The sequence below is a fragment of the Symphalangus syndactylus genome, chromosome 15, assembly GCF_028878055.3.
Source record: "Symphalangus syndactylus isolate Jambi chromosome 15, NHGRI_mSymSyn1-v2.1_pri, whole genome shotgun sequence".
In the NCBI taxonomy this organism is placed as follows: Eukaryota; Metazoa; Chordata; class Mammalia; order Primates; family Hylobatidae; genus Symphalangus; species Symphalangus syndactylus.
In genome coordinates this window covers 69,771,113-69,796,776 of record NC_072437.2, presented here as the reverse complement: position 1 = coordinate 69,796,776, position 25,664 = coordinate 69,771,113, and the positions used below count along the sequence as shown (strand labels likewise).

Genomic DNA, 25,664 nt, shown 5'->3' with positions numbered 1-25,664 from the left:
ATGTGCTTTTAGATTTGCCACAACCCTGAAAGCTAGATCTGAGGCTCAGCAAGATGCAGCCTGGACATTTTTGTCAATGGAGGAGTGGATTCATTTTTCTGCACACAGCAGCATAGCTGACATTTTTTTCCCTTCTTAATAAAGACGTCCACCCCCTTGACCTTTAGAGCTGATCTTCTAAAAGACTGTACTGTTTCTTGCATAATCATCACCTGTTCTGCTACACAATTACCCTGTTTGGACCCATGCTTCGGGATAGGAGACATCCCCTGAGAAGGCCAGGGTCAGACTGGCTGGGCTGCAGGCAGCCGGAGGTCCCTGCTATGTTCCTGCAGTTTCCAGTGTGAGCTGCAGAGGAGAGACAGCCACTTTGTGAGTAACCACCATAATTCTATTATTAGGTGAGAGATTATCCGGGAGGGTATAGAGGGTAAGTCTAAATGTCAGTGTTCATTAGTGGTTTTTTGTATTAAAAGTTTTCTTATTCCCAGTGTTCATAAGTTGTCACTCTTGAGTGTTCATGAGATCAACTAACTCATCAGCAGGTAAACACACAGGGCCTTCGTGGCACCTCAAGCATTTCATAACATGAGGTTCCTTGAGATTGCAAATGTGATAGAATAAAATCTGTACACGGTATAAATGAGCAACGGTTTCAGACAACAACAAGACAAACATGTTTCCAGCATGTCCCCATTTCATCCAATGTGATGTGCGAAAGAACTGAAAAAGGAGCACAGCAAACTGGGAGGCTCAGGGCACGAGGTGGGGCAGAGGAGCGAATAGAGGCCAGGCCGGGCAGGCCCAAGTACTAATTCATCACAGTCGCAGGTGTGGTTGACTGGATCCTAACTCTGGGAGGTGCCGGCTGATTTGGTCACCACAGTTGACTTAGGGGCCTACACGGCTATGGTCCCATTTTACATCTGGGGAACTGAGTTGCAACGAGGCCAGCCTACACGTGGTGGAGCTGGGAGAGCACCGGGACACACAGCCCAAGCTCCTGGTGCCCTTGCATTCACGTGCCAGCTTCTGACAAGGGCTGCTGTTCTGGGATTTTACTCTAAGAGCGCAGGGAAGCCACGTCGATGGTGTAGGGGGAGAGGATGCCCTCGCTCGGCGATTAACACAAAGCCCCTCTCTGGAAGGAGGATGCTGTGGCATTGCCTGGGCTTTGTCACAGTTTTGTCGTTCTGGGCCAGCCTCCCCCATCCTGTGCACCCCTCCTTCCTTCCGTGTGGAGCCCCCTTTCCTCTAGGATGCAGTCTGAAGGCCAGCTTGTGCACAAGGCCTCCCGTCCAGTGTCCCCTCAGCTGAGTGTGACCTTCCTGCTGGCCCTTAGCTGCCCTCTGGCACTGCAGTCACCTCTGTCAGTGCCTCTCCTGATTGCCAAGCATTGCAAGGTCCTGTGCCAGTTGCCTGGTGGCACTGAGGCTCTGAGCCCTGTGCAGAGTTTAATACCCTTCTGCTGAGTGACATGTTTAGGGCCAGCCTCTGGTCAGAGGAAAGACCAGGCTAGGCCACTGCTTACATCTTTGAGGGGCGAGGCTTGCCTGTGGAGGGGACTGGACTCAGTGAGTGGGTGTCATGTCTGTGGTCAGTAGCTGGCCCCTGGGGCGACCGACTGCTGGGTTCAAAATCCTGCTGCACCAGGGACAAGCTGGGTGATAAGTTGCAAGGCTTGCGGCTTTTTCTTTTTTCTTTTGAGGTGCAGTCTCCCTCTGTCAGCCCAGGCTGAAGTTTAGTGGTGCGAACTTGGCCCACGGCGACCTCTGCCTCCCAGGTTCAAGTAATTCTCATGCCTCAGCCTCCTGAATAGCTGGGATTATAGGCGGCACCATCACAACTGGATAATTTTTTGTATTTTTAGTAGAGACAGCTTTTCTACTAAAAATGACTATGTTGGCCAGGCTGGTCTTGAACTTCTGGTCTCAAGTGATCCATCCACCTTGGCCTCCCAAAGTGCTGGGATCACAGGTATGAGCCACCAAGCCCGGCCAGGGTTTTTTCATTTTAAATTTAAGAGTAACAGTACTACTCAGCTCATGCATTCACTGTGAAGATTAAATGAAATATTATATATACTCAATGCATGGTGAGACTTAATAAACAGTATTTATTGTCATCATGATCTGGGTGCACATGCCACCCCAAGAAAGGACAAAAATTAGCTCTACCTCAAGCATAACCCAGAAGTCCTGGGGGGAAATCGAGGCAGGCGCAGCCCAAAGGCTGCTCTGCAGACCAGGCTGCAAAGTGTGTGAATGATTCATGTCTGCAGCAGCCCCACTCATGGGAGCCGAACCACCCAGGTGTGTGTCCCTGTGAAGGTTAAGGAAGGAGGTTCAAGCTGGTGTGCTGAGGGAGAGCTTGTGCCCTCTGGTCATTTATTGTACAACACGTAAAGAGATTTCAGTCACCGGAAGCTCTTGATGATCAGACCAGGTTATCTGTAAATTGCAGGAGAAAATGCACCTGAATTCACTCCTGAAGGCTGTGGGCTGAGGGGCTCTTCTTTCAGTTTTCCTTCATCTCAGAGAAAGAGAACACCTGCAAAGCCTTGACTCTTTGTCCAGCTGGAATGGCCAGGCCCTGTCCCTGGGGCTGGCTGTTCTTGACGCTGATGCTCCATAGCCGGCAGCTCTTAGTGCCTTTGTCATGGGCCACCATGAAAGAGGGTGGTGCCCCCAGCCCCTCCACAGCTCTCCAAGTGGACGGCCTTGTTGGTGGTGACTTCAGATAACAGGTAGGGAGCAGAAGAGCAGGAGAAGGGGAGGGGAGAGAAAGAAAGAGAGAGAGAGAGATCAAGAAAGAAAAGAACAATCTAGAGTGTGGACTGAAGCTGTGTTTAATATGAAGGGAAGGGAACACTGGAGGAGGCAGCAGGCCTCGGCCAGCTGAGGAAGGCAGAGGTGAGTCTGCTGTGAGTCACCTGGCAGAGACCTGGAAACCTTTGGCCCCCAGCTCCCTGTCCACCCCCATGTACTCCCACCTCACTGCCCCATCCCCCGATGGCTCTCAGGCCTATCTTCTGCAGCTCCTGTCCATGAAAATGACTCGCTGATACAATGATCCACAGGCCCCAGGCAGCCATTCAGCCAAGGAGGAGGGAAGAGGGGGGAAAGCATAGCTCTGAGACCAAGTGCAGGAGTTGGGGGCTGCTCTTGCTAAACAGAATCAGGAACAAGGAGCAGCACAAGAGGTGCTGAGCAGTGGCCTCAGCCAGCGGGCTCTCTGCTGCCAGGGCCATGCCATCCATCACGTGGGGTAGGTCTCTTTGCTGTGGGTACCCGAGAACTCTGTCAGGCCCTGCTGAGGGTGCCCCGAAAACCTCAGCAAGCCTGCTGTCCCCACCTAAACTCTGCTCTGGTCCTTCCTGGAGCTGACACATTTAGTTCAGTGCATCCCAGACATCGCCATGTGGAGGTGAGAGGCTCAGCTGGTCCAGCAAGGAGGGCCACCCTCCTCCCATGGTCCTGTGAAACAAAAGTATCTGAGATAGGTCTCCATCAATTTAAGAAGTTTATTTTGCCAAGGTTACTGTCAATGAAAAGAATCACGCTCTGCAAAATATTTGAAGGGATTCATTCTGAGCCAAATATGAGTGACCCATGACCTATGACACAGCCATTAGGAGATCCTGAGAATATGTGCCCAAGGTGGTTGGGCTACAGCCTAGTTTTATACATTTTAGGGAGACATGAGACTTAAGTCAAAGACATGTAAGATTGGAATACTATGCAGCCATAAAAAATGATGAGTTCGTGTCCTTTGTAGGGACATGGATGAAACTGGAAAACATCATTCTCAGTAAACTATCGCAAGGACAAAAAACCAAACACCGCATGTTCTCACTCATAGGTGGGAATTGAACAATGAGAACTCATGGACACAGGAAGGGGAACATCACACTCCGGGGACTGTTGTGGGGTGGGGGGAGGGGGGAGGGACAGCATTAGGAGATACACCTAATGCTAAATGACGAGTTAATGGGTGTAGAAAATCAACATGGCACATGGATACATATGTAACAAACCTGCACATTGTGCACATGTACCCTAAAACCCTAAAGTATAAAAAAAAAAAAAAAAAGACATGTAAGATGTACATTGGTTTGGTCTGGAAAGATGGGACAACTTGAAGCAGGGTGTGGGATTGTTCCAGGTCATAGGTAGATTTTAAAATTTTCTGAATGGCAATTGATTGAAAGAGTTAGGTTACTATCTAAAGACCTGGAATCAATAGAAAGGAATGTTTGGGTTAGGATGATAAGGGGTGGTGGAGACCAAAGTTTTGTCATACAGATGAAGCCTCCAGGTAGCAGGCTTCAGAGAGAACAGATTGTGTTTCTTATCAGACTTAAGGCCTGTGGGTGTTAACACTGGTCGGCTTTTTTTGAATTCCAAAAAGGAATGAGGCATGTCTTACCTCCCTTCCATCCTGGCCTGAATAACTTTTTCAGGTTAACTTTGGAAATGCCCTTGGCCAAGAGGAGACATCCATTCAGATGGTTACACTTTTATTTTTGGTTTATTGGCAGTCCTGACAACATGTGCACAAGGTGGTTAGGGTAAAGCTTGGTTTTACACATTTTAGGGAGATATGAGACATCAATCAAATACATGTAAGATGTACACTGGTTTTGTCCTGAAAGGTGGGACAACTAGAAATGGGAAGGGGGCTTCCACGTCATCCGTAGATAAGAGTTAAACGATTGCATTCTTTTTGGATCTATGATCAGCCTTTCACTGAATTAAACAATTTATATGTGAGAGGGGATAGAGGAGTAGTCGCTTCTTAGTCTGGCTCAGTGAATCTGCATTTTTACATAAACAGTAGGGCAGAGGAAGCAATCAGATATGCATTTGCATCAGATGAGCAGACAGACAACTTTGAGTTCTGTTCTTTGTTCCGCATCTATGAAGATAAGCTATCAATTTACATCACCAAAGTGAAATTCAGCAGAATTGTTTTAGAGTAAAGATCTTGAGGACTTTCCTTGTGGACATATTGTGAGGGAGGTATGTAGCTTTTTTTTTTTTTTTTTCATCTTTGTAGCTATGTTATTTAGGAATAGAATGGGAGGCAGGTTTGCCTGACCCCAGCTTGACTTTTCCCTTGGGCTTAGTGATTTCGGGGTCCCAAGATTTATTTTCCTTTCACAGTCCCTTGATCCCTCCTGCCTAGAAGCTCCTCCACCTGTGGCCTGAGTTGAATCTGCTTCTCCTCCTAGCAGTCTACTTCCTTCCTCCATCCTTTCTTCCTCCCATGAATCTTCCTCCCCACTCCTCCCTCCCTCCTGCTCCGCCATGGGGCAATTCACCTGGCTGGTGTCTTCGCAAGCAAGGCAGGGCCAGTGCCTTGTAGGTGGATCTGAGGGCCCTGGTGCATGGGACATGCTGGTTGACAAACCATTCCTAGAATCCACCCTGAGCACCTGGTTCTAGGAATGGTTTGCCATTCCAGCATGTCAAATGGTTGCCAAATGCTTTGCCCCACTGGTGACTGAGGTCCCAAGGGATAGAGTCCCCTCAGATTGTCCTAGAGGAATGTTCCCTCTCTGCCTTACTGCTTTCTTCTGTCTTCCCTCTGCACCCATACTGCTGGGATATGCCTGCACTCTGCAGTTTGCTGACTCCTCTGCAACCTTGGCTTTGGTTTCTCCCCAGGACCTGACCACCTGGCTGTGGGCCCCTCCCCATGTTGATCAAGTTCATGATCAAGTTCATGGTCTTCTCCTCTCAGAGGCTCCCCTGGTTTATCTTTTTCTGCCCTAACAAGCTCCTGGAGTCTGTTCCCTCCCCATCTCCCGTAGCCGACCCCCAAGTGTGGGGTGGGCAGGGTGCAGGCTCCAAGCCTGTGATTGCAGCAGCTGCCTTGCTGGAAATGGCACGAACATAGGAGCAGTCATGCCCACTGCAACAGTCAGTGTTGCCACAGCAGTGCCCAGAACACCACGCTGAGCCCCGTGGCTGCAGACAGTGGGGTGTGTTTGGTTTATGCGTCTGCAGGTCGGGGCTCTCACGGGCTTGGGCTGGGCTCCCTCCTGTGGCTGGCACTCCGCTGGCTGTGGCTGGGGACAGGGTGCATCTGGGCCGCAAGTCTCCCTTATCCAGCAGGTGAGCCTGACACCTTCTCACCGTGACGGCAGAGTGGGGAGCAAGCAAAACCACACTGTGTGAGCTTTCCAAGGGCCCATTGTCACCCCTTTGCTAATACTCCGCTGGCTTCAGCCCATGTGGCTGAGCCCAGAGCCAGGATAGGGGGTACATGGCAACCTGCCCAGACATGGAAAAACCTCAGCCTCCTCTTCTACCACTGAAAGGGGCTTAGAGCTCTCTTCCTGTCTCCCCATGCATGCTGCACTGTTTCATGCTCTTTCTCCCAAGGAACTTCTCCTCAGCTCAGCTCCCGCTCTGTAAATGGAACTCTGATTTCATCTGAGCACCCTGGCTTCCACAGCATTGCATGCCCACCGCCAGCCCATTCCTCACCTCCCTCACCCACTGGGCTGACGATGATCCCCTCTTACTTGTTGCTCAGTTTCCCTCCTGGTTTGTCCCAGCTCTGGGGCCAATGGGCAGCCCCCTCACCCTTGTGCCTTGCCCCCATACCTGGGACACTCTTTGGGGACAGTGCCCAGGATTCTGCCCACTCTGAGAATGGGGACAAGAAATCTACACACAAGCTTAAGTCCCCCTTATCCTAAAAAGGTACTTTTTCCTTGACCTTGTGAATGCTTCCAAGATCTTATTGATCTCTAATTTGCCTTTTCAAGAAAATGTTTTGAAAGAGTAACCTACACCCATCGCTTTCATTCCTTACCACCCACTTGCTCCTTGTCCCTTACAGTCTTTTTTTTTTTTTTTTGCCCCAGAAGACCAGGCTGTCAACAGTCCGCAGTGTTAGGAGTGCCACATGTGTTCATTTATTTTGTCCTCTAAAAACCTCGAAGGCTTGGGTGCTGCATACAGTCATGGCCATCTGACCCATGAGAAAATCAGAGCTCAGCCTGGTCATGTTCATGAGGTTATTGGGAGCGGGTAATGGACTGTAGGCCTTTCTCACTGCAGAGCCTGTTTTAAGCTGTTGTGCTGTACTGACCCTATGTGCAAGCCTGCAGTGTGCTCAAGTCAGAGCTTCCAAACCCCGGTCACGCAAAGGGGCTGTATACGCTTGCTAGGGCTGCTGTGCCACAGCTGAGTGGCTTTGACAAAAGAAATGGTTTGCCTCGCTGTCCTAGAGACTGGAGGCCATGGGGTCAGCAGGGCCATGCTCCTTCTGCAGGTGCCAGGGAAGGTTGGGTCCAGCTCTTCTCCCAGCTCTTGGTAGCATAACTCCAGTCTCCACATTGCATTCTCCCTGTGTGCATGTCTGTGTCCAGAGTCTCCCTTTCCATTAGGACACAAGTCATATTGGATTAGGGTCTCACCCTAATGACCTCATCATGACAACTAGGGGGAACCAACATACCCCCCTTCCCCCATGCAGAAACGGCCCCACTGTTTCTGGGGCCTTTCAAAACCTGCATATAACATTTGCCTCCCCAAAAACTTAACTACGAATAGCCTGCTATTGACCAGAAGCCTTACCGATAATGTATCAGTGGATGAACACATATTTTGCATGTTATATGTACTGTATATTATAGTCTTACAATAAAGTAGGCTAGAGAAAAGATAATATTTGAAAATCATAAGAAAGAGAAAATATATTTACTATTCTTTAAGTGCAAGTGGATCTTCCAGGTAAAGGCTTTCATCCTGTGGTCTGTTAGTTTGTAAGAAAATAATGTATGTCTTCCCCTAAAATTTACTATTGTTATTTAACAACTTCCTTTAAAAGGAAGGTAAGTGGTTTAGTGAAACTGATGAGAGGAAACAAATCCTGATTTCAATTGTGAATTAAGGTTATTTATTCACACAAGTTATTTCACTTCCTGTCTTCTCCCTTTTGGTTAAGGTTTCCACAGGACTGCTGTAGTTCTAGGATCCAGATTCCCTTTTTGGCACTTTCTGGATTTTTTTTTTTTTTTTTTTTTTTTTTTTGAGACAGAGTCTTGCTCTGTCACCCAGGCTGGAGTGCAGTGGCACGATCTCAGCTCACTGCAAGCTCCACCTCCTGGGTTCATGCCATTCTCCTGCCTCAGCCTCCCGAGTAGCTGGGACTACAGGCGCCCGCCACCACGCCCAGCTAATTTTTTTTTATTTTTAGTAGAGACGGGGTTTCACAGTGTTAGCCAGGATGGCCTTGATCTCTTGACCTCATGATCCACCTGCCTCGGCCTCCCAAAGTGCTGGGATTACAGGCGTGAGCCACCGTGCCCGGCCACTGGATTTTTATAGTAAACAATGACCTCTTAACAGGAAAGGAATAGATCCAAAAAGCCTTATAAGCAAAAACATCGCTGAAAGCCAGAGTTTCCTCCAAAATAGACACATGGTGTTATTGAATTTTTTTCCCAACTACTCAGAGAACCTAAGTAAAAACCTTAGCAATTTACCTTTCGCTGAGAGGAACTAGTTGGACTGTACATTCTAAGAAAACCCTTTCTTCAAAGTACATGTGAGGAAAAACTAATTTCGGGGACAGCCCTGCTTCCAAGCTTGTTTCTCCTGTGGCATCCCCTCTCTGTTAGCAGTAATTTAATATAAAACGTGAATATGACCCTGTTGTGAGCCGAGTCAGGCCTGACCCTGAGCCAGGGGCCACTTGGTCCCCTCTGCTTCAGTCTCACCATTGCCCACTCATGGGGCTTCTTTTCTGCTCATGGTTCATCCCAGAAGGTTTTTCCCTGCCATCCCCCAGAAGGTCAGACCAGCCAGGACACCCCCAGCCTTCCTGATCCTTCCCCTTTGGGGTGACCCCTGGCAGGCTCCCCCTCCCCTTCCTAGGACCACCATTTCTGGGGCCTTTCCAGCCAAACCATGCCAAGGTGAGCCTCGGCTGCTGACACTTCATAGTCCCCTCATGACCCGACCTAAATCAGCAAAATGAAGTTGTTGGTTCTTAGAGATAATTTAAAACACAGGCATTTCCTCAGGCAGTAGGATTTGAGCATCAAAGACACGCTTCTGTCCTTTGTCCTTCTGCTCTCGATGTCGCGGCTCCTTGGCTCCACAGTGACTTGGAGGGTACGGGGTGTGTGTGTGTTGGCTGCAGTAGTGTGAGCCACAGTGACACGTGGCATGGTTCTGAGCTCCACAAGGAAAATGGCAGAGCCCCGTTCCAGGTCCCTGGCAGGACTCCGGACTCTGCGTGCGTCTTTCTCAGACATCCCTGAGACCTGCCCAGCCTTGTGTTGTGTTTGTGGCTTGTCCTTCAGCCCCACTCCTGGCTCCTCCTGTGAGGGGTGGAGGCCAGTGAGGTCCATCCCTGCCCACCCTCGGAGTGCTCAATCCCCCAGGACGTGGCCCTGGACCCTCCAGGAAGCAGCTGCGGCTCTTCCTGAGGCTGAGAGAGCTGTTTCCCAGTAGCTACCATTTCCATTTAGATCCAGATGTGACATCTTCCCATTTCTGACATCACCCTGGATGTCACACCAATTTTATTTAATTGACTTCTCATGTTTCTCAAATTCTTGCTGGAAGAATTGGGAGCGTCCTTTGGTGCCTGGGCAGCTATGATGCAGGCCACCTCCACGATGCTAGGCTCAAAGTGCCCTTCTCTGCCCACAGCCAAGCGGGGCCGCTGGGTTCACCTTGACCTCCACTGACTCTTCCTAAGCAGGCTCAGTGTCCAGGGCCTGGGCATGGCCTGCAAGGTTTGCGGGGTACCTCCCCGCTCCCTCTCCTTCCTGGCTGTCAGTCGTCCTGAGCTGCGTGTCCCCAGTGTTCTCTTCCAGAAGTTTCATTGTCCTTGTGCAGAGAAAAGCCCCTGGAAGTCACTCTGGGACGTGCATTGTGCCCCAGTTCAGCACTAGGGTGGTGGCTCTACACCCCAAGGCCTGGCTGCTGCACGATAACATGAGCCTGACAAATCCCAGGGTGCAGAGAACCCAGGGCTGGTGCAGGACGGCGTTGCCCCCGCCCAGGCTCATGTCCAGCCTTCAATAAATACAGTTTTAGTTACTGAATGACAGTGGATGGTGGAGCCCACGGAGGGTGTGATGAACACCAAGTGGGGCCTAACACAGACCCGGCAGCCTCAGGGAGGCAGGAGGTAGTGAGGAGCACCCGAAGTGTGGGAGGAGGTGACAGGGTCAGGGGCAGACATCCTTCCCATGGGGCCCAGCCCTGGGCCAGGGCAGAGAGCTGAGGTAACATCAGTAGATGAGCGAGCACTCCTGAATTACGAATAGAGAACAAATCCCCAAAATAACAGCATGCATTTACACATGCTCACACGTGCCAGGCACTGCTCTGAGGCAGTAACTCAGTTAATGCTCACAATTCTCTTATCTTCATCCAAGAAACAGAATAATTTGCCTGGGCATGCAGCAAGTGAGTGGTGGACCTGAACCAGAACCTATGTAAGCCCACATGCTTGACCTGAATTCAGAGGATTTGCAACCCAGGGCTTACAGCTTTAAAATGCACAGTCCAGACCATGGGGCTGCTGTATGATCTAAATCTCTTGGGCAGAGCTTTTCTCCATGCTCTAAAATTCTGCTCTTAAGGCCACGTGAGAGATGTATGTGTGTCTATGTTTGTGTGTGTATATATGTATATGTAAGATATACACACATAGGTATATATACATTTTTGTTTACATATATTTTTTAGATCAGATAGACCCTGTCTGGCATACTGATTTAACCTCAGCTAACCTGTTTTCACACATCTGTGCACTAAAACAATGCATTTTTTTTCCTTTCCAGAGCTTGTCTTCAAGAGTAGCTGGTGCAGAAACTCGGTAAGAAGGGCCTCGAGTCCGTTCTTCCCTCTCCTTCCTCCTTCTTTCTCCTTTAAATCCTACCTCCATCTGCAGATCGTATAATCTGTGTGTTAACTTCGTAATCCATATGTTACCTCTGTAACATAGTGTTAAAATCACTACAAAGTTGATAGTGTCACGCTTTTCCTGACTTTCAAAACATATCATCTGTCAAGGTATTTGACATGACCTCTTCCTTTGTGAAGTGAGGCCTCCTCTTAGCATAATTTTAGACCCTACATGGATTTCATTAATCTGCACTATTGCTACTAAGTGTTCTGCTAGTGTGGCCAATCCATTTATAGGCAAACTTGGAAATGATTTTGTTCTGAAAGCGAATACAAATGAATCACCTTAACACCTGTGGAAAACCAATCATGAGTCTTACATTTTAAGATACTTTACTGTGATAAAAACCTGGGAATGTTTTGGGTTTTGTACGTTTGTTACTGGATGAATATAACCTTAGAGTTCAACACATTTTAATATAAATGTGCACGTGTTCATAAATATGACATACTTAATGTCCTGTTGTAGATTAAACTGTATTACGTTTGTAATCCTGTTGTAGATTAAACTGTATTAATCCTGTTGTAGATTAAACTGTATTACGAACCACTTCATAGTTGTAAGGTCAAAATGTCTTTTCTGATCGACATATAGAAATGTTGCAAAAGATAGTTATTTCCATCTTAGCATTATTTGTAACCGTGAGTTACCTGTTGGACCCAACTAAAGAATAACAAGTAAAGAATCTGAGGAAGGTCTTTTAGGTAATAAATGAAATATCTTTTCAAATTCCTTTTTCTCCAATTAAAGTGGATCGCAGCTTCTGAAAATGTTTAACGAACTAGACAATACAAAATTTAGATAATTTAATTTGAGATTATGTTTAGGCCTCAGAAAACCTGAGAGGTCTATACATTAATAGCCAACGATGACACAGAGGAACAGCTAATTGGCGAGGTGAGCGGCTGCTTGTTTGATGTTTCAGCAGAGGGTTACTTATTGATCTGCACCATAGGCCTCACCTGACATTGACTTTTCATTTGCTATTTTTCCTGTGTTTTACTTAACTGATGCATTTTTTTTTTTTGAAATTTGTGACTATTCACATTTGTTTGTGAGAAGAATTACATTACAGCATTTAGGTTCCAACGTTTTGTATATCATATGAGTGGATTATCAATCACATATCTTTGTGTCTTACTTCAAAAGCATTTGGTGCACACTCGAGAAATAATTATGACAAAATATGAGAAACTTAATTTGTCTGTTTTAGGACATTTTAAATATTTAGGATGCTGAAGAATACTGAGGCATATCTGATTGGGTGGATCTCAACAGACATATTAGAATTTGGTTGATATTCAGGGAAAGTGAATGCGTCTAAAGAAGGGGCTCCTAAGTTATATGATTCTTATTTATAAAAAAACAGTATATAGTTTTACAACATACTGTATGATTTGATAGCAGTGGAGCTAGGTAAAATTTCTGCATACTTTTGTAATTATGTTTTCTTTGTAAACCTAAAAATCCATTACCTAGCCAAATATTTATGTGTGTTTTAAAGCATTTTTAATGTCACATGCTAAATAGCTCGAAAACTTTTCTTGAGCAGAATATTACTAGTGTATTCTCTTTCTTCCTCTTGTGCGTACTTTATAATTAGAATAAATATCATTAATGATAATGCTTCTCTGAAGTCAGATTTTATTTAAAAAATAAAATAGGACTGCTTAAAAAAAAATGACGTTTTGAAATACTTGTTGGAATCCTAGGCACCTTAAGGGCTTCTATAGAGCAATGGGAGTCCAAGGGTAGAGAATCATTTGGTGTTTAGGAAAAGCTTCTGTTATCAACGAGGTCACATTAGCATTCACAGGCATAGATTTCAACATGCCAGTGAAGACTGGTAGGGTTAGGAGTCTCATCTCTCTCTGCCTGGAGTCTTTCTGTGGTTTTCAGGCCAGCCACACCTCTTTGCCCCCGTGTCAGAATTCAGACATCTACGTTTATTGAAGCTTACTTTTAAGCTCTATCTTTATTGCACATCATTGTGTGAGGTGCAGACTCCAGCTCCTATCTTAGGAAGTCCACCTCAGAGCACCAAGCCTCACCAACAGCCAGACTTAGCCAACTGCATACAGCTTCTCCCTGTTGGCATGAAACACACCAACATTTGGGATGATGACTTGAGGAATTTGGATTTTGTTGAGACCTGTGTGTTTTAATGTTTTGGTATTTTACTTAGTTCCTTGTTTTGAACTGTCCATTTCAAACTTAAGCATTTCGTTTTATAGTTAGAGTGCTTCAACTTTTAACTAATATGCAGTTGACATTGTTCTAAGTTATGAAAAAGGCAAAAATATAGTGCTGTGTACATGTGACTTTATGAAAACTTTTTTGTTTTTTAACCTTAATCAAATTTTTCATTAATGCTTAAGTAGAATATATTAGTATTTTAAAAGCAGATTGACAATCCATTTGAGTTGGAAACCATTCTTGGCCCACAACCCCAGTTTCCCTCAGAGGCCGTGAGAGGGAGCTGTTGAACCTTAAACGAATTGTATTTGACCTTTAACAGTCCATCAGGCTAAACTATTCAGATAATCCATCTATAAAATTTAACTTACATTGTAATAAGCAGTAGTATGATTTTCATTTCTATTAAAGAGAAGTTATGCAGTTAATTAAGAGACATTTCAGTTAAATTCAATGAATACTTTTTAGTACATGTTATTTACAAGGCACTTTATGCTAAAAGTGGGCATAAAAATAAATAATTTGGGCCGGGCGAGGTGGCTCATGCCTATAATTGCAGCGCTTTGGAAGCTGAGGCGGGTGGATCACAAGGTCAGGAGTTCAAGACCAGCCTGGCCGAGATGGTGAAACCCGGTCTCTACTAAAAATACAAAAATTAGCTGGGCGTGGTGGTGGGTGCCTATAATCCCAGCTACTCAGGAGGCTGAGGCAGATAATTGCTTGAACCCAGGAGGCAGTGGTTGCACTGGGCCTAGATTGAGACACTGTACTCCAACCTGTGTGACAGATTGAGACTCCATCTCAATAAATAAATAAATAATTTGAGTGGCTCATAAACATGTGCATGTCTGTGTGTGCACACCTGCATTATAAAGTAGAACACAGTATGTAAGAAAGGTATATTGAGTTTCCACAGAAAGGAAGGTATTAGGAGAGGCAGGAGAGAGGAGCTGGCCTCTAAGAAGGGCTGGAGCATTTCTGGGAGTTGACAGAGAATGGGGAGTATTCCAAGTGCGGAGCACAGCATAAGGAAAGAAAGTTTGCAGAATCCTGAAGATGCCCATTGGCTTAAAGCATAGCTTGCATAAAGATGATTAAGAGAATATCAGGCATAGGGCAGACAGTGAGTTGCACCTGTAGTCCCAGCTACTTTGGAAGCTGAGTCAGGAGGATCACTTGAGCCTAGGAGTTTGAGGCTGCAGTGAGCTATGATTGTACCACTCTACTCCAGCCTGGGTGACAGAACGAGACCTTGTCTCTTAACAAAAAATATAAAAATTAAAAACCAGTATCAGGCAGAAAAGCTAGGTTGGGCTGCATTGTAATCACACATAAATGCCCAAGGACTGAATTGTCTCTAATTGTTTTGAATGTCAAAATCTGACCAAATGATCTCTTAATCTGTGAGTGTATACACTGCCCATTGGGCATTATTCACCAGCTGTTAATTGAAGTCATACTCTGTGAAGGTTTTCGGAAAATCTTGTTTTTTTGAGATGGAGTCTCACTCTGTTGCCCAGGCTGGAGTGCAGTGGCACGATCTTGGCTCACTGCAAGCTCTGCCTCCCGGGTTCACATCATTCTCCTGCCTCAGCCTCCCGAGTAGCTGGGACTACAGGCACCCGCCACCATGCCCGGCTATTTTTTATATTTTTGGTAGAGATGGGGTTTCACTGTATTAGGCAGGATGATCTCGATCTCCTGACCTCGTGATCTGCCTGCCTCGGCCTCCCAAAGTGCTGGGATTACAGGCGTGAGCCACTGTGCCCGGCTGGTTGTTGGAAAATCTTAGTGTTTCTTTTCTCTTTTCTTTCTTTTTTTTTTTTTTTGAGATGGAGTCTTGCTCTATCTCTTCAAGGCTGGAGTGCAATCTCATCTTACTGCAGCCTCCACCTCCCAGATTCAAGCAATTCTCCTGTCTCAGCCTCCAGAGTAGCTGGGACTACAGGCACCTGCCACCATGCCTGGCTAATTTTTGTGTAGAGACGGGATTTCACCATGTTGGCCAGGCTGGTCTCAAACTCCTGACCTCAGGTGATCCACCCAGCCTTAGCCTCCCAAAATGCTGAGATTATAGGTGTGAGCCACTGTGCCCGGTGAAAAATCTTAATGTGTCTTAATTGCAGTATTCTGAAACTGATAAAGCACTTGTAAAACTTTCAAAATAATTTAAAGCCATTTTCTTTTTAAGATAGAAATGAGTACTTCTTAGCATACTAGAGGTAACTTTAAAATTTTAAAGTAATGTTGTTTAATGAGTACAGAGTTTCAGTTTTGCAAGACAAAGACCTTCTGATCTCTTACAAAATAGTGTGAAAATGTACTTAACACTGCTGAGCTGCACACTTGAAAATGGTTAAGATGGTGAATTTTAAGTTGTATGTATTCCACCACAATTTTTGAAAACTAAAATAAGAATTTTTTTGGAGCTAAAACAAGAAGAAACCGTCTACAGGAAGTAGAATGAATTTAGCTCTTATGTTTTCTGGCAGCATGTGGGAGGATTTGGGGTCACCATTGTGGGCCATGTTGTTTTCACTGATGACTACTTCTGCAGAAACATAAGTTTTCCTGGAATTAGACTCAAGCAAAATGTACAAGGCAGGCTCTTGTAGAAAAAGAAACATTGAATCATGCGCTGGACAAAAACTTTAGTTACCGTTTTCTAAAAAAACTATATAGAGGTTGTTCAAATACACTTGAATCTTCTTTTTTATTATTATTATTATACTTTAAGTTCTAGGGTACATGTGCACAACGTGCAAGCTCATTACATAGGTATACATGTGCCATGCTGGCCCACTGCATCCATCAATCCATCATTTACATTAGGTATTTCTCCCAATGCTATCCCTCCCCCCACCGCCTACCGCCCACCGCCCACCCCATACCCCATACCCCATACCCCATACCCCATGACAGGCCCCTGTGTGTTATATTCCCCACCCTGTGTCTCATTGTTCAATTCCCACCTATCAGTGAGAACATGCAGTGTTTGGTTTTCTGTCTTTGTGATAGGTTGCTCAGAATCATGGTTTCCAACTGCATCCATATCCGTGCAAAGGACATGAACTCATCCTTTTTTATGGCTGCATAGTATTCCATGGTGTATATGCAAATACACATGAATCTTCTTTGAAAGCTGTAGACATTAAGGCATAGCTCAGTAAATTCATTTCTCTGGAGTGAAGATATAACTGATTTGGATACTTTACTTTTTATCTTCTAATTTCAATAGAAAAGTAGGGAATAATGAGAGTTGTTTCATAGTGTGGCAAGCAGAATAATAGTCCCTGGAAGATGTCCATGTCCTATTCCCTGGCATTTGTGAATATGTTAGTTTCAATGGTAAAGAAGAATTAGGTTGCAGATGGACTTAAGGTTGCTAATCAGCTGATCCTAAAATAAGGAGATGATCCTAGATTATCTGCAAAGCCCAATGTAATAACAAGGGTCCTTAAAAGTGGAAGAGGGAGGCTGGAGAGATACAGTGTGAGAACCCGACCTGACATTGCTGGCTTTGAAGGTGGAGGCCATGAGCCAAGGAATGTAGGCGCCTTTCAAAGCTGGGAAATTGATACTCCCTGAGAAGCCTCCAGAAGAGAATCAGTTCTGCCAGCACCTTGGTTTTAACCCGCGAGACCCCTGTTGAACTTCCACTCTGCAGCAGTGTGAGACGGTGATCTGCAATGTTTTAGGCCACAGCATGGGTGGGGATTTGTTCAGCAGCAGCAGGAAACAAATGCATGTGGACGCTAATATCATAGTCAGTTCACAGCAAAATCCTGGTCACCTGTACTGCAGTAGTCCATGATGGTGGTGAATAAGTTGTCAGCTTCGATACAGATTTGAGGGGATCAGAATTGCCACTGTGCTGAAGAGGCTCTGAGTCATGTGCTGTGGAGGTCAGTGTGTCAGAGTTGGGTTTCATTCAGAGCAATCCATTTCCACACAGACATTGGTAGAAGGATGGCTAAGGGAGGTGACCAGTCACACTGTGAACTGGCACCATCCACATCCACAGTTTCCTGACCCATGGTTGTATGCACCCTAAGATTGTTCAAACTATAGGACTTTGAATGAAAGATGAAGTATAGAGATTCCCAGACCATGGTAGGTGCTTAACTATTTATTGGATGGATGCATGGATGGATGGACGGACGGTTGGATGGATCGATGGATGGATGGATGGATGGACGGATGTATGGATAGATGGAATGAAGGAATGATGAACCAGGCTGCTGACTAAAGAAGAAGAAACACCCCTCATTCTCTTGGGTTGTCTAGTGACAAGACCAGCCACATACAAGAAGAGAGGAGAGTGCTATCTGGAGTGTTAGAAACCCTCTCCCTCTGAGTCCCATGCCACCAGGGCCCTGCTGGTGGCCACACAGCATGGTTCTACAGAGCAGCTGGTGCGACACTGCTGATCTCGCTATGATGCATCCAGTGCTTACCAGATGTCACACAGGAAGTTTTTCTTAAACATTTTGTTAATATTTGATAACATAAAAATGTTATATATTTTATATATGTTATATCTATATAGTAAGACTCCCTCTCTAGAAAAATAAATAAAAATTGAAATTCAGCTACATTTGCCTGCCGGGTGCAGTGGCACGTGCATGTGGCCCCAGTTACTTGGCAGGCTAAGACAGGAGGATCGCTTGAGCTCAGAAGTTAGATTCCAGCCCTGGGTAACATAGCGAGAACCCCATTTCTCTAAACATTGTTTTTTAATTTTAAAAACATTCAAATTCATATATATATATATATAAAAAACACAGATGAAGCATAATAATAAAGTGAATATCCAGACCCCCCCACACATCTTAAGAAACAGAATATTATAAAAATCTAAAGTTCCCTGCTTATTAAATCCATGGTTGCATAGTCCTGTCTTCTTTCTAGAGGTAGCCACTGTTGCAAATATTACGTTTAATTCTCTTTCTTTCTTTATTATTTTACCACGTTTATGTCCTTAAGGAATATTTTCCTATTTTTGTTTATTTTCTAAAATTTTTATTAAAATGAATCAAATTTGTGTGCTTTCTCCTTCTAAGTGCTTTTTTAAGTTAACCATGCTGATACTTAAATTAGATTTTATTCATTTTCACTGCTCTGAAGTATTTTTATGTACTTATATACCAAAAAATATATATAATAATAATATATGTGTATGTACATTCTTCTATGAATGAACATTAATTTCCAGTTGTAACTATTACAAAAATACTTTTCAATGAACATTCTATGTGTCTCCCAGTAACCATGTGCAGATTTCCTTAGGACATATATTTAGGATTTGCTGGGTCATAGTGTAATTATATGTTCAGCTTTAAAAAAAATCCAACTCTTTTCCAAAGTGGGTGTTCCAATTTATATGTAAAAGAGTGGCATATACAACTTCCCTTTGCTCTAAATCCTTACTAAAATTTGGTATTCCTGGTTTTCAAATTTCTGCCAATTTGGTGAATATAAAATGGATTTTATTATGGTTTAAATTTTCCTTTTTGTGACTTCCAAAGAATTTGAGCATCTTTTCATAGAGCTGTTAGCCATTCATATTTTTTTCTATGAAATATCTAATCACATCTTTTACCTTTTCTTTCTTTCTTTCTTTTTTTTTTTTTTTTTTTTGAGACAGAGTCTCACTCTATTGCCTGGGCTGGAGTGCAATGCCGGGATCTCACTACAACCTCCGCCTCCCAGGTTCAAGCGATTCTCCTACATCAGCCTCCTGAGTAGCTGGGATTACAGGCATACAGCACCATGTCTGGCTAATTTTTGTATTTTTAATAGAGGTGGGGTTTCTCCATGTTGGTCTGGCTGCTCTCGAACTCTGGACCTCGTGATCCACCTGCCTTGGCGTTCCAAACATCTTTTCCTTTTACTGTGTTGCTAGTTCATATATCTTGGCTACTACTTTGTTGGTTACATTGGTTGCAAATATATTCCCCTCAATGTATGATTTTTCATGTCGTTTTATGGGATCATGATGAACAGAAGTGCTTAATGTATTCAGTCGTTTTCCTTTTATGATTAATGCTTCTTGTGAGTTAAGAAATCCTTTCCTATTTAAAAGTCACATAGCTACCCTCCTCTGTTTTCTGCTGATTTTGGAGTTTTGTGTTCTTCACATGAAGAGCAGATGAATTATTATTTGTTTTGGGGGTGCACTGGGGAGGGAGGCGTGAAGCAAAGTAGAGATCCTCTCTTGTGTTCCAGATCTGGTTTCAGTATTAATTATTTACTAGCCTTAGAGATGGGGAGTGTTCGTGGTTCAGTTTGGGTAAGATGGAATTATTTGGCCCTTTATGTTTGGTAGATACTGTTTACAAAACTATATGTAGAAATTGGATACAAAACTGCTGTTTATTTATTTATTTAATTTTTTGAGACGGAGTCTCGCTCTGTCACCCAGGCTGCAGTGCAGTGGCGCGATCTCAGTTCACTGCAAGCTCCGCCTCCTGGGTTCACGCCATTCTTCTGCCTCAACCTCCCAAGTAGCTGGGACTACAGGTGCCCACCACCACGCCCAGCTAATATTTTGTATTTTTAGTGGAGACGGGGTTTCACCGTGTTAGCCAGGATAGTCTGGATCTCCTGACCTTGTGATCTGCCTGCCTCGGCCTCCCAAAGTGCTGGGATTACAGGTGTGAGTCACCACACCTGGCCAACTGCTGTTTATTTTATAGGAAGATTTTAAATGACTGACTCACTGTCTTTAGTTGTTGAGGGTACTCTGTTTCTTTATAAGTCAATTTTCTATTATTCTAGAAATGTGTACATTTTGTATTTTTAAATATATAGTATATATGTAAGAAAGCTGATTATAGTATAGTTCAGTCTTTTCTCTCTTATATCCCTGTCATATTACCTTTTTGTGCCTGATATTTTTTGTTTAGCCTTTTTATTTTTCTTTTTTTTTGAGACGGAGTCTAGCTTGGTCGTCCAGGCTGGAGTGCAGTGGCACAATCTCGGCTCACTATAACCTCTGTCTCCCAGGTTCATGCAATTCTCCTGCCTCAGCCTCCCAGGTAGCTGGGATTGCAGGCATGCGCCACCACACCCAGCTAATTTTTGTATTTTTAGTAGAAACGGGGTTTCACCGTGTTGGTCAGGCTAGTCTCAAACTCCTGACCTCATGATCCGCCCACCTCGGCCTCCCAAAGTGCTGGGATTACAGGCGTCAGCCACCATGCCTGGCCGCCTTTTCTTTTTTTTTTTTTAAACTTGCCAGAGGTTTAGTTATTTTATTAATATTTCCAAAGAATGAACTTTTTACTTTCTAATTTCTGTGTTGTATACTTGATCTCTAATTTCACTGATTTTAGCTCTTTATTATTTCCTTCTACATTCTTGGGTTTTTTGAGTTGCTGTTTTTTACCTTTATGTGTTAGTTCTTAGTTCATTAATATTCAGTTCTTCTTTTCTATTATAAGCAAGTAAGCCTCTTTTCTGGCTGTGTGACCTTGGTCAGGTAACTTAACTTCTCTGTGCCTTAGTTTCATACACTCGAAATTGAGTAACACTAGTATCATAGCGTAGTTGTGAAGACCAAGGAAATTATGGATATGCTCCATGCATATATGAATTGTATATGCATGGAGCTTAGAAGAACACATGGTGTAGATTAAACCCGTCAGGAGTGCTCTTCCTGCCTGCTTGTTCCTCTTCCACCCCTTTATGCTCTTTACTCTTCCTCTGCTCTGCTCCAGCATCTCCTTAAACATCATTAGCCATATAACACCAGAAAAACTGTGATGAAATTGTTTTTGTTATAATTCTGTTTTAGTAGTTTTTAATTTCTACTATATTTTTCTTTGATTCATAAATTATTTAGATGTTTTTATAATTTTTAATTTCCAAACATATAGCCACAGGCAAACTCTTCTCTAACATGGTGTCAGGACTGTTAAAATTTATGGGCTAATACACTTAATCTTTTTTAAATCCACAAGTTATCCTATTATTATTATTTTCTACTTAGGCTTGTTCAGATACACACACATACTTACCATTTTCTTTGCTCATCATTCCTTTTTGCATTTGAGCTAATTTATTTTCTTCCATAGTACATTCTCCCAAAAGGCTTTTAGAGAGGGTGTCTTGTCGGTATACTGTTCCCAACTTATCTGAATGTATCAGTTCATGTGCAGATGTCTATATTTTGCCATCATTCTTGAAAGAGCTTTTCTGGGTACATAATTCTGGGTTGGTTGTTAGTTTCTCTTAGTACTTTATAGATAATATTCTCCTGACTCCCATGGTTGCAGTTGTGATGTCAGCTGGTGTCTAATTAAATACAAGGTCATATCTTTTCTCTTTGGTTGCTTTGAAATCTTTTTTCGACTTCGGCATTCTTCAGTTTTTTAGTGATTCTCTAGGAGAGATCTTGCATTATATTCTTTATGCTTCCTAATTCTGAAAATTGATAACTACTATCAGGTTTGGAAAATTCTAATTGCCTCTCTTTTATTCACCTTACTATCTTTGTATAGAATTCCAATTGAATGTTTATTCGTTCTTATGCTTCAAGCTTTTCCTCTCATCTTTCTGTCACTTTCTTTACTCAACTGTGTGTAATCTGCTATTCAACTGTTGCTTTGAGTTTTTCATTTCAATAATTATATTTCTCTGTTTTAAAGATTTGTGTTTTTTATGTTTCTGGTCATTTCTAAAAATCTCCTTGCTCATGGCTTCAATTTCCCCTATTTTTTAAAAACATGGAAACATTTTATAATCTACATCTAATAATTCTACTATCTAAAGTCCTGGTGAGCCTGGGCCAGTATTTGTTTCTTTCTGTTCTCTTTTGTTTCCACGTATGTGGTTTTTTTTTTTTGTTGTTGTTATAAGCTTATATCTATTCAAAACCTTTATTTTTAATTATCGAATTTATTTTTAATAGTTTTTGTTAGTGACGGGGTCTCACTGTGTTGCCCGAGCTGAACTTAAACTCCTGGGCTCAAGTGATCCTCTTACCTAGCCTCCCAAGTAGCTGGAACTTACAGGCATGTGCCAACACACCTGGCCTCTGAAAATCTGTTCGTGGGAATACTTTAAAGCCTGGGGCAAAGATGCATCTTTTACAGAAATAATTTTTGTTTGCTTTTACCAGATGCCTCAGGACAGTACAAATTTGGATCTGTTTAATATAAACATTTAAGCTTACATTTTTTAGACAAATAGTGTGAAATCAAGACCCAAATCCATGTTAGGGCTGGCTAATAGCCACAGATTCTCAGGAGTAGGGTTGCCATAAAAAATACAGAGTGTTCAGTCAAATTTGAATTTCAATTAAACAAAAAAATTTTGTATGTTATTTACATAAAATTCAAGTAAACTGGGGACCCTGTATTTTTAAATATATATTAACATATAGACTGTTTTGTAGAGCATTTTTGGAATCACAGCAAATTTTTTAAATTTAGATTTTGATATTTTAATTTCGGGGTACAAGTGCAGCTTTGTTAAATACACACACTTGTGTCATGGGGGTTTGTTGTACAGATTATTTCATCACCCAGGTATTAAAGCCTGGTACCCATTAGTTAATTTTTTGAGTCCTCTCCCTCCTCCCACCCTCCACCCTCTGACAGGCCCCAGTGTGTGTTGTTCCCCTCTAGGTGTCTATATGTTCTCATCATTTAGCTTTGACTTATAAGTGAGAACATGTGGTATTTGGTTATCTCTTCCTAAGTTAGTTTGCTAAGGATAATGGCCTCCAGCTCCATCCATGTTCACGCGAAGGACGTGATCTAATTCTTTTTTATGGCTGCATAGTATTCCTATACTATGTATACTGCATAGTATTCCATGGGAATTCATAGCAAAATTGAGTGGAAAGTAGAGTTCTCATATATGCCCTACCTTCTCCTAACACACACACACACACACACACACACACACACACACACACACACCCTCCCCTATCATCCACATCCCCCACAGGGTGGTGCATTTGTTACAGCTGATGAACCAACACTGACACATCATTGTCACCCAGAGTCCCTAGTTGACATTAGGGTTCACACTTGGTGTTGTGCATTCACTGGTATTAGACATAGGTGTAATGGCATGTGTTCACCATTATAGTATCAGATGGAAGAGTTTCACTACTCTATAAACTCCTGTACTTCATATTTTATTTGGTAAAACTGAAAACCCTATCCATAGAAGACTTTCATCAAGAGCCAAGACCAAGACAGGTCACTTTCGTGTCAACAGTTTCAGTAGGGTGCTTATGCTGTCCTTGACATTTCTCCGAGGGCACAGCCTTGATGTGTCTTGTCTTTCCGTGGTGCTCTCTGGTTCTTCTTTTCCCTAATCTCCTGCCCACCCATGTTTCCATTAATATTAAAGCCCCAGCCCCAGAGCCTAGAGCTTTAGATGTCCCCAGCTCCCAAGAACTGGAAGATGCCCCAGGCTGGCTGAGTATTCAACAATCTCTTATTTCCCTGGATTTATCTTATGACTTCATTCCTGATTTCAGGGGAATTCTTTTATCTTGCTACTACAGCCATACGTGTTTAAGGGTTTTGTTTCTTTAAAAAAAAATACTGACTCTAATATTCTTAAGTGTTCTGTAGTGGGAGGATTTTTAGACTCTCGAGTCTACCATATTGCCAGCAATGGAAAAGACCTTTATGTAGGTAATCTCATTTAATCCTCACAGCCCAATGAAATGGATACTATTTTTCTAATTTTACAGAGAACACTGAGATTTTAAAAGGTTAAATAATTTGCTTAAGTCCACAAAGTAACAACCAATCTTAAAATAATAATTGAATAACCGTTCAATTCTAGCTCTTCTAGTCTCCAAAGCTTATATTTTCACCCAGTTTGCTGCATTTTCTTCCATTTCTCAATATCTTCTACCATTCAAAGTAGCAAATGGTTTTTTTTTTTTTTTTATTATACTTTAGGGTTTTAGGGTACATGCGCACAATGTGCAGGTTTGTTACATATGTATCCATGTGCCATGTTGATTTCCTGCACCCATTAACTCGTCATTTAGCATTAGGTGTATCTCCTAATGCTGTCCCTCCCCCCTCCCCCCACCCCACAACAGTCCCCGGAGTGTGATGTTCCCCTTCCTGTGTCCATGAGTTCTCATTGTTCAATTCCCACCTATGAGTGAGAACATGCGGTGTTTGGTTTTTTGTCCTTGCGATAGTTTACTGAGAATGATGTTTTCCAGTTTCATCCATGTCCCTACAAAGGACATGAACTCATCATTTTTTATGGCTGCATAGTATTCCATGGTGTATATGTGCCACATTTTCTTAATCCAGTCTATCGTTGTTGGACATTTGGGTTGGTTCCAACTCTTTGCTATTGTGAATAGTGCCGCAATAAACATACGTGTGCATGTGTCTTTATAGCAGCATGATTTATAGTCCTTTGGGTATATACCCAGTAATGGGATGGCTGGGTCAAATGGTATTTCTAGTTCGAGATCCCTGAGGAATCGCCACACTGACTTCCACAATGGTTGAACTAGTTTACAGTCCCACCAACAGTGTAAAAGTGTTCCTATTTCTCCACATCCTCTCCAGCACCTGTTGTTTCCAGATTTTTTAAGGATGGCCATTCTAACTGGTGTGAGATGGTATCTCACTGTGGTTTTGATTTGCATTTCTCTGATGGCCAGTGATGATGAGCATTTCTTCATGTGTTTTTTGGCTGCATAAATGTCTTCTTTTGAGAAGTGCCTGTTCATGTCCTCTGCCCACTTTTTGATGGGGTTGTTTGTTTTTTTTCTTGTAAATTTGTTTGAGTTCATTGTAGATTCTGGATATTAGCCCTTTGTCAGATGAGTAGGTTGCAAAAATTTTCTCCCATTCTGTAGGTTGTCTGTTCACTCTGATGATAGTTTCTTTTGCTGTGCAGAAGCTCTTTAGTTTAATGAGATCCCATTTGTCGATTTTGGCTTTTGTTGCCATTGCTTTTGGTGTTTTAGACATGAAGTCCTTGCCCACGCCTATGTCCTGAATGGTATTGCCTAGGTTTTCTTGTAGGATTTTAATGGTTTTAGGTCTAACATATAAGTCTTTAATCCATCTTGAATTAATTTTTGTATAAGGTGTAAGGAAGGGATCCAGTTGCAGCTTTCTACATATGGCTAGCCAGTTTTCCCAGCACGATTTATTAAATAGGGAATCCTTTCCCCATTTCTTGTTTTTGTCAGGTTTGTCAAAGATCAGATAGTTGTAGCTATGTGGCATCATTTCTGTGGGCTCTGTTCTGTTCCATTGATCTATGTCTCTGTTGTGGTACCAGTACCATGCTGTTTTGGCTACTGTAGCCTTGTAGTATAGTTTAAAGTCAGGTAGCGTGATGCCTCCAGCTTTGTTCTTTTGGCTTAGGATTGACTTGGCGATGCGGGCTCTATTTTGGTTCCATATGAACTTTAAAGTAGTTTTTTCCAATTCTGTGAAGAAAGTCCCTGGTAGCTTGATGGGGATGGCATTGAATCTGTAAATTACCTTGGGCAGTATGGCCATTTTCACCATATT

At 43.2% G+C, this 25,664-nt stretch overlaps 1 protein-coding gene across 2 annotated transcripts in view; it reads left to right on the top strand.

Moving 5' to 3' along the window:
• SPATA13 (spermatogenesis associated 13) overlaps positions 1 to 25,664 on the top strand; it is a 326,917-nt gene that overhangs the window by 21,020 nt on the left and 280,233 nt on the right. For both annotated transcript variants that reach the window (XM_055244219.2, XM_063618815.1), the window contains exon 2: positions 10,820 to 10,854. In XM_055244219.2, the coding sequence (XP_055100194.1) occupies positions 10,820 to 10,854 (35 nt within the window). The remainder of the gene's footprint in view (positions 1 to 10,819; positions 10,855 to 25,664) is intronic.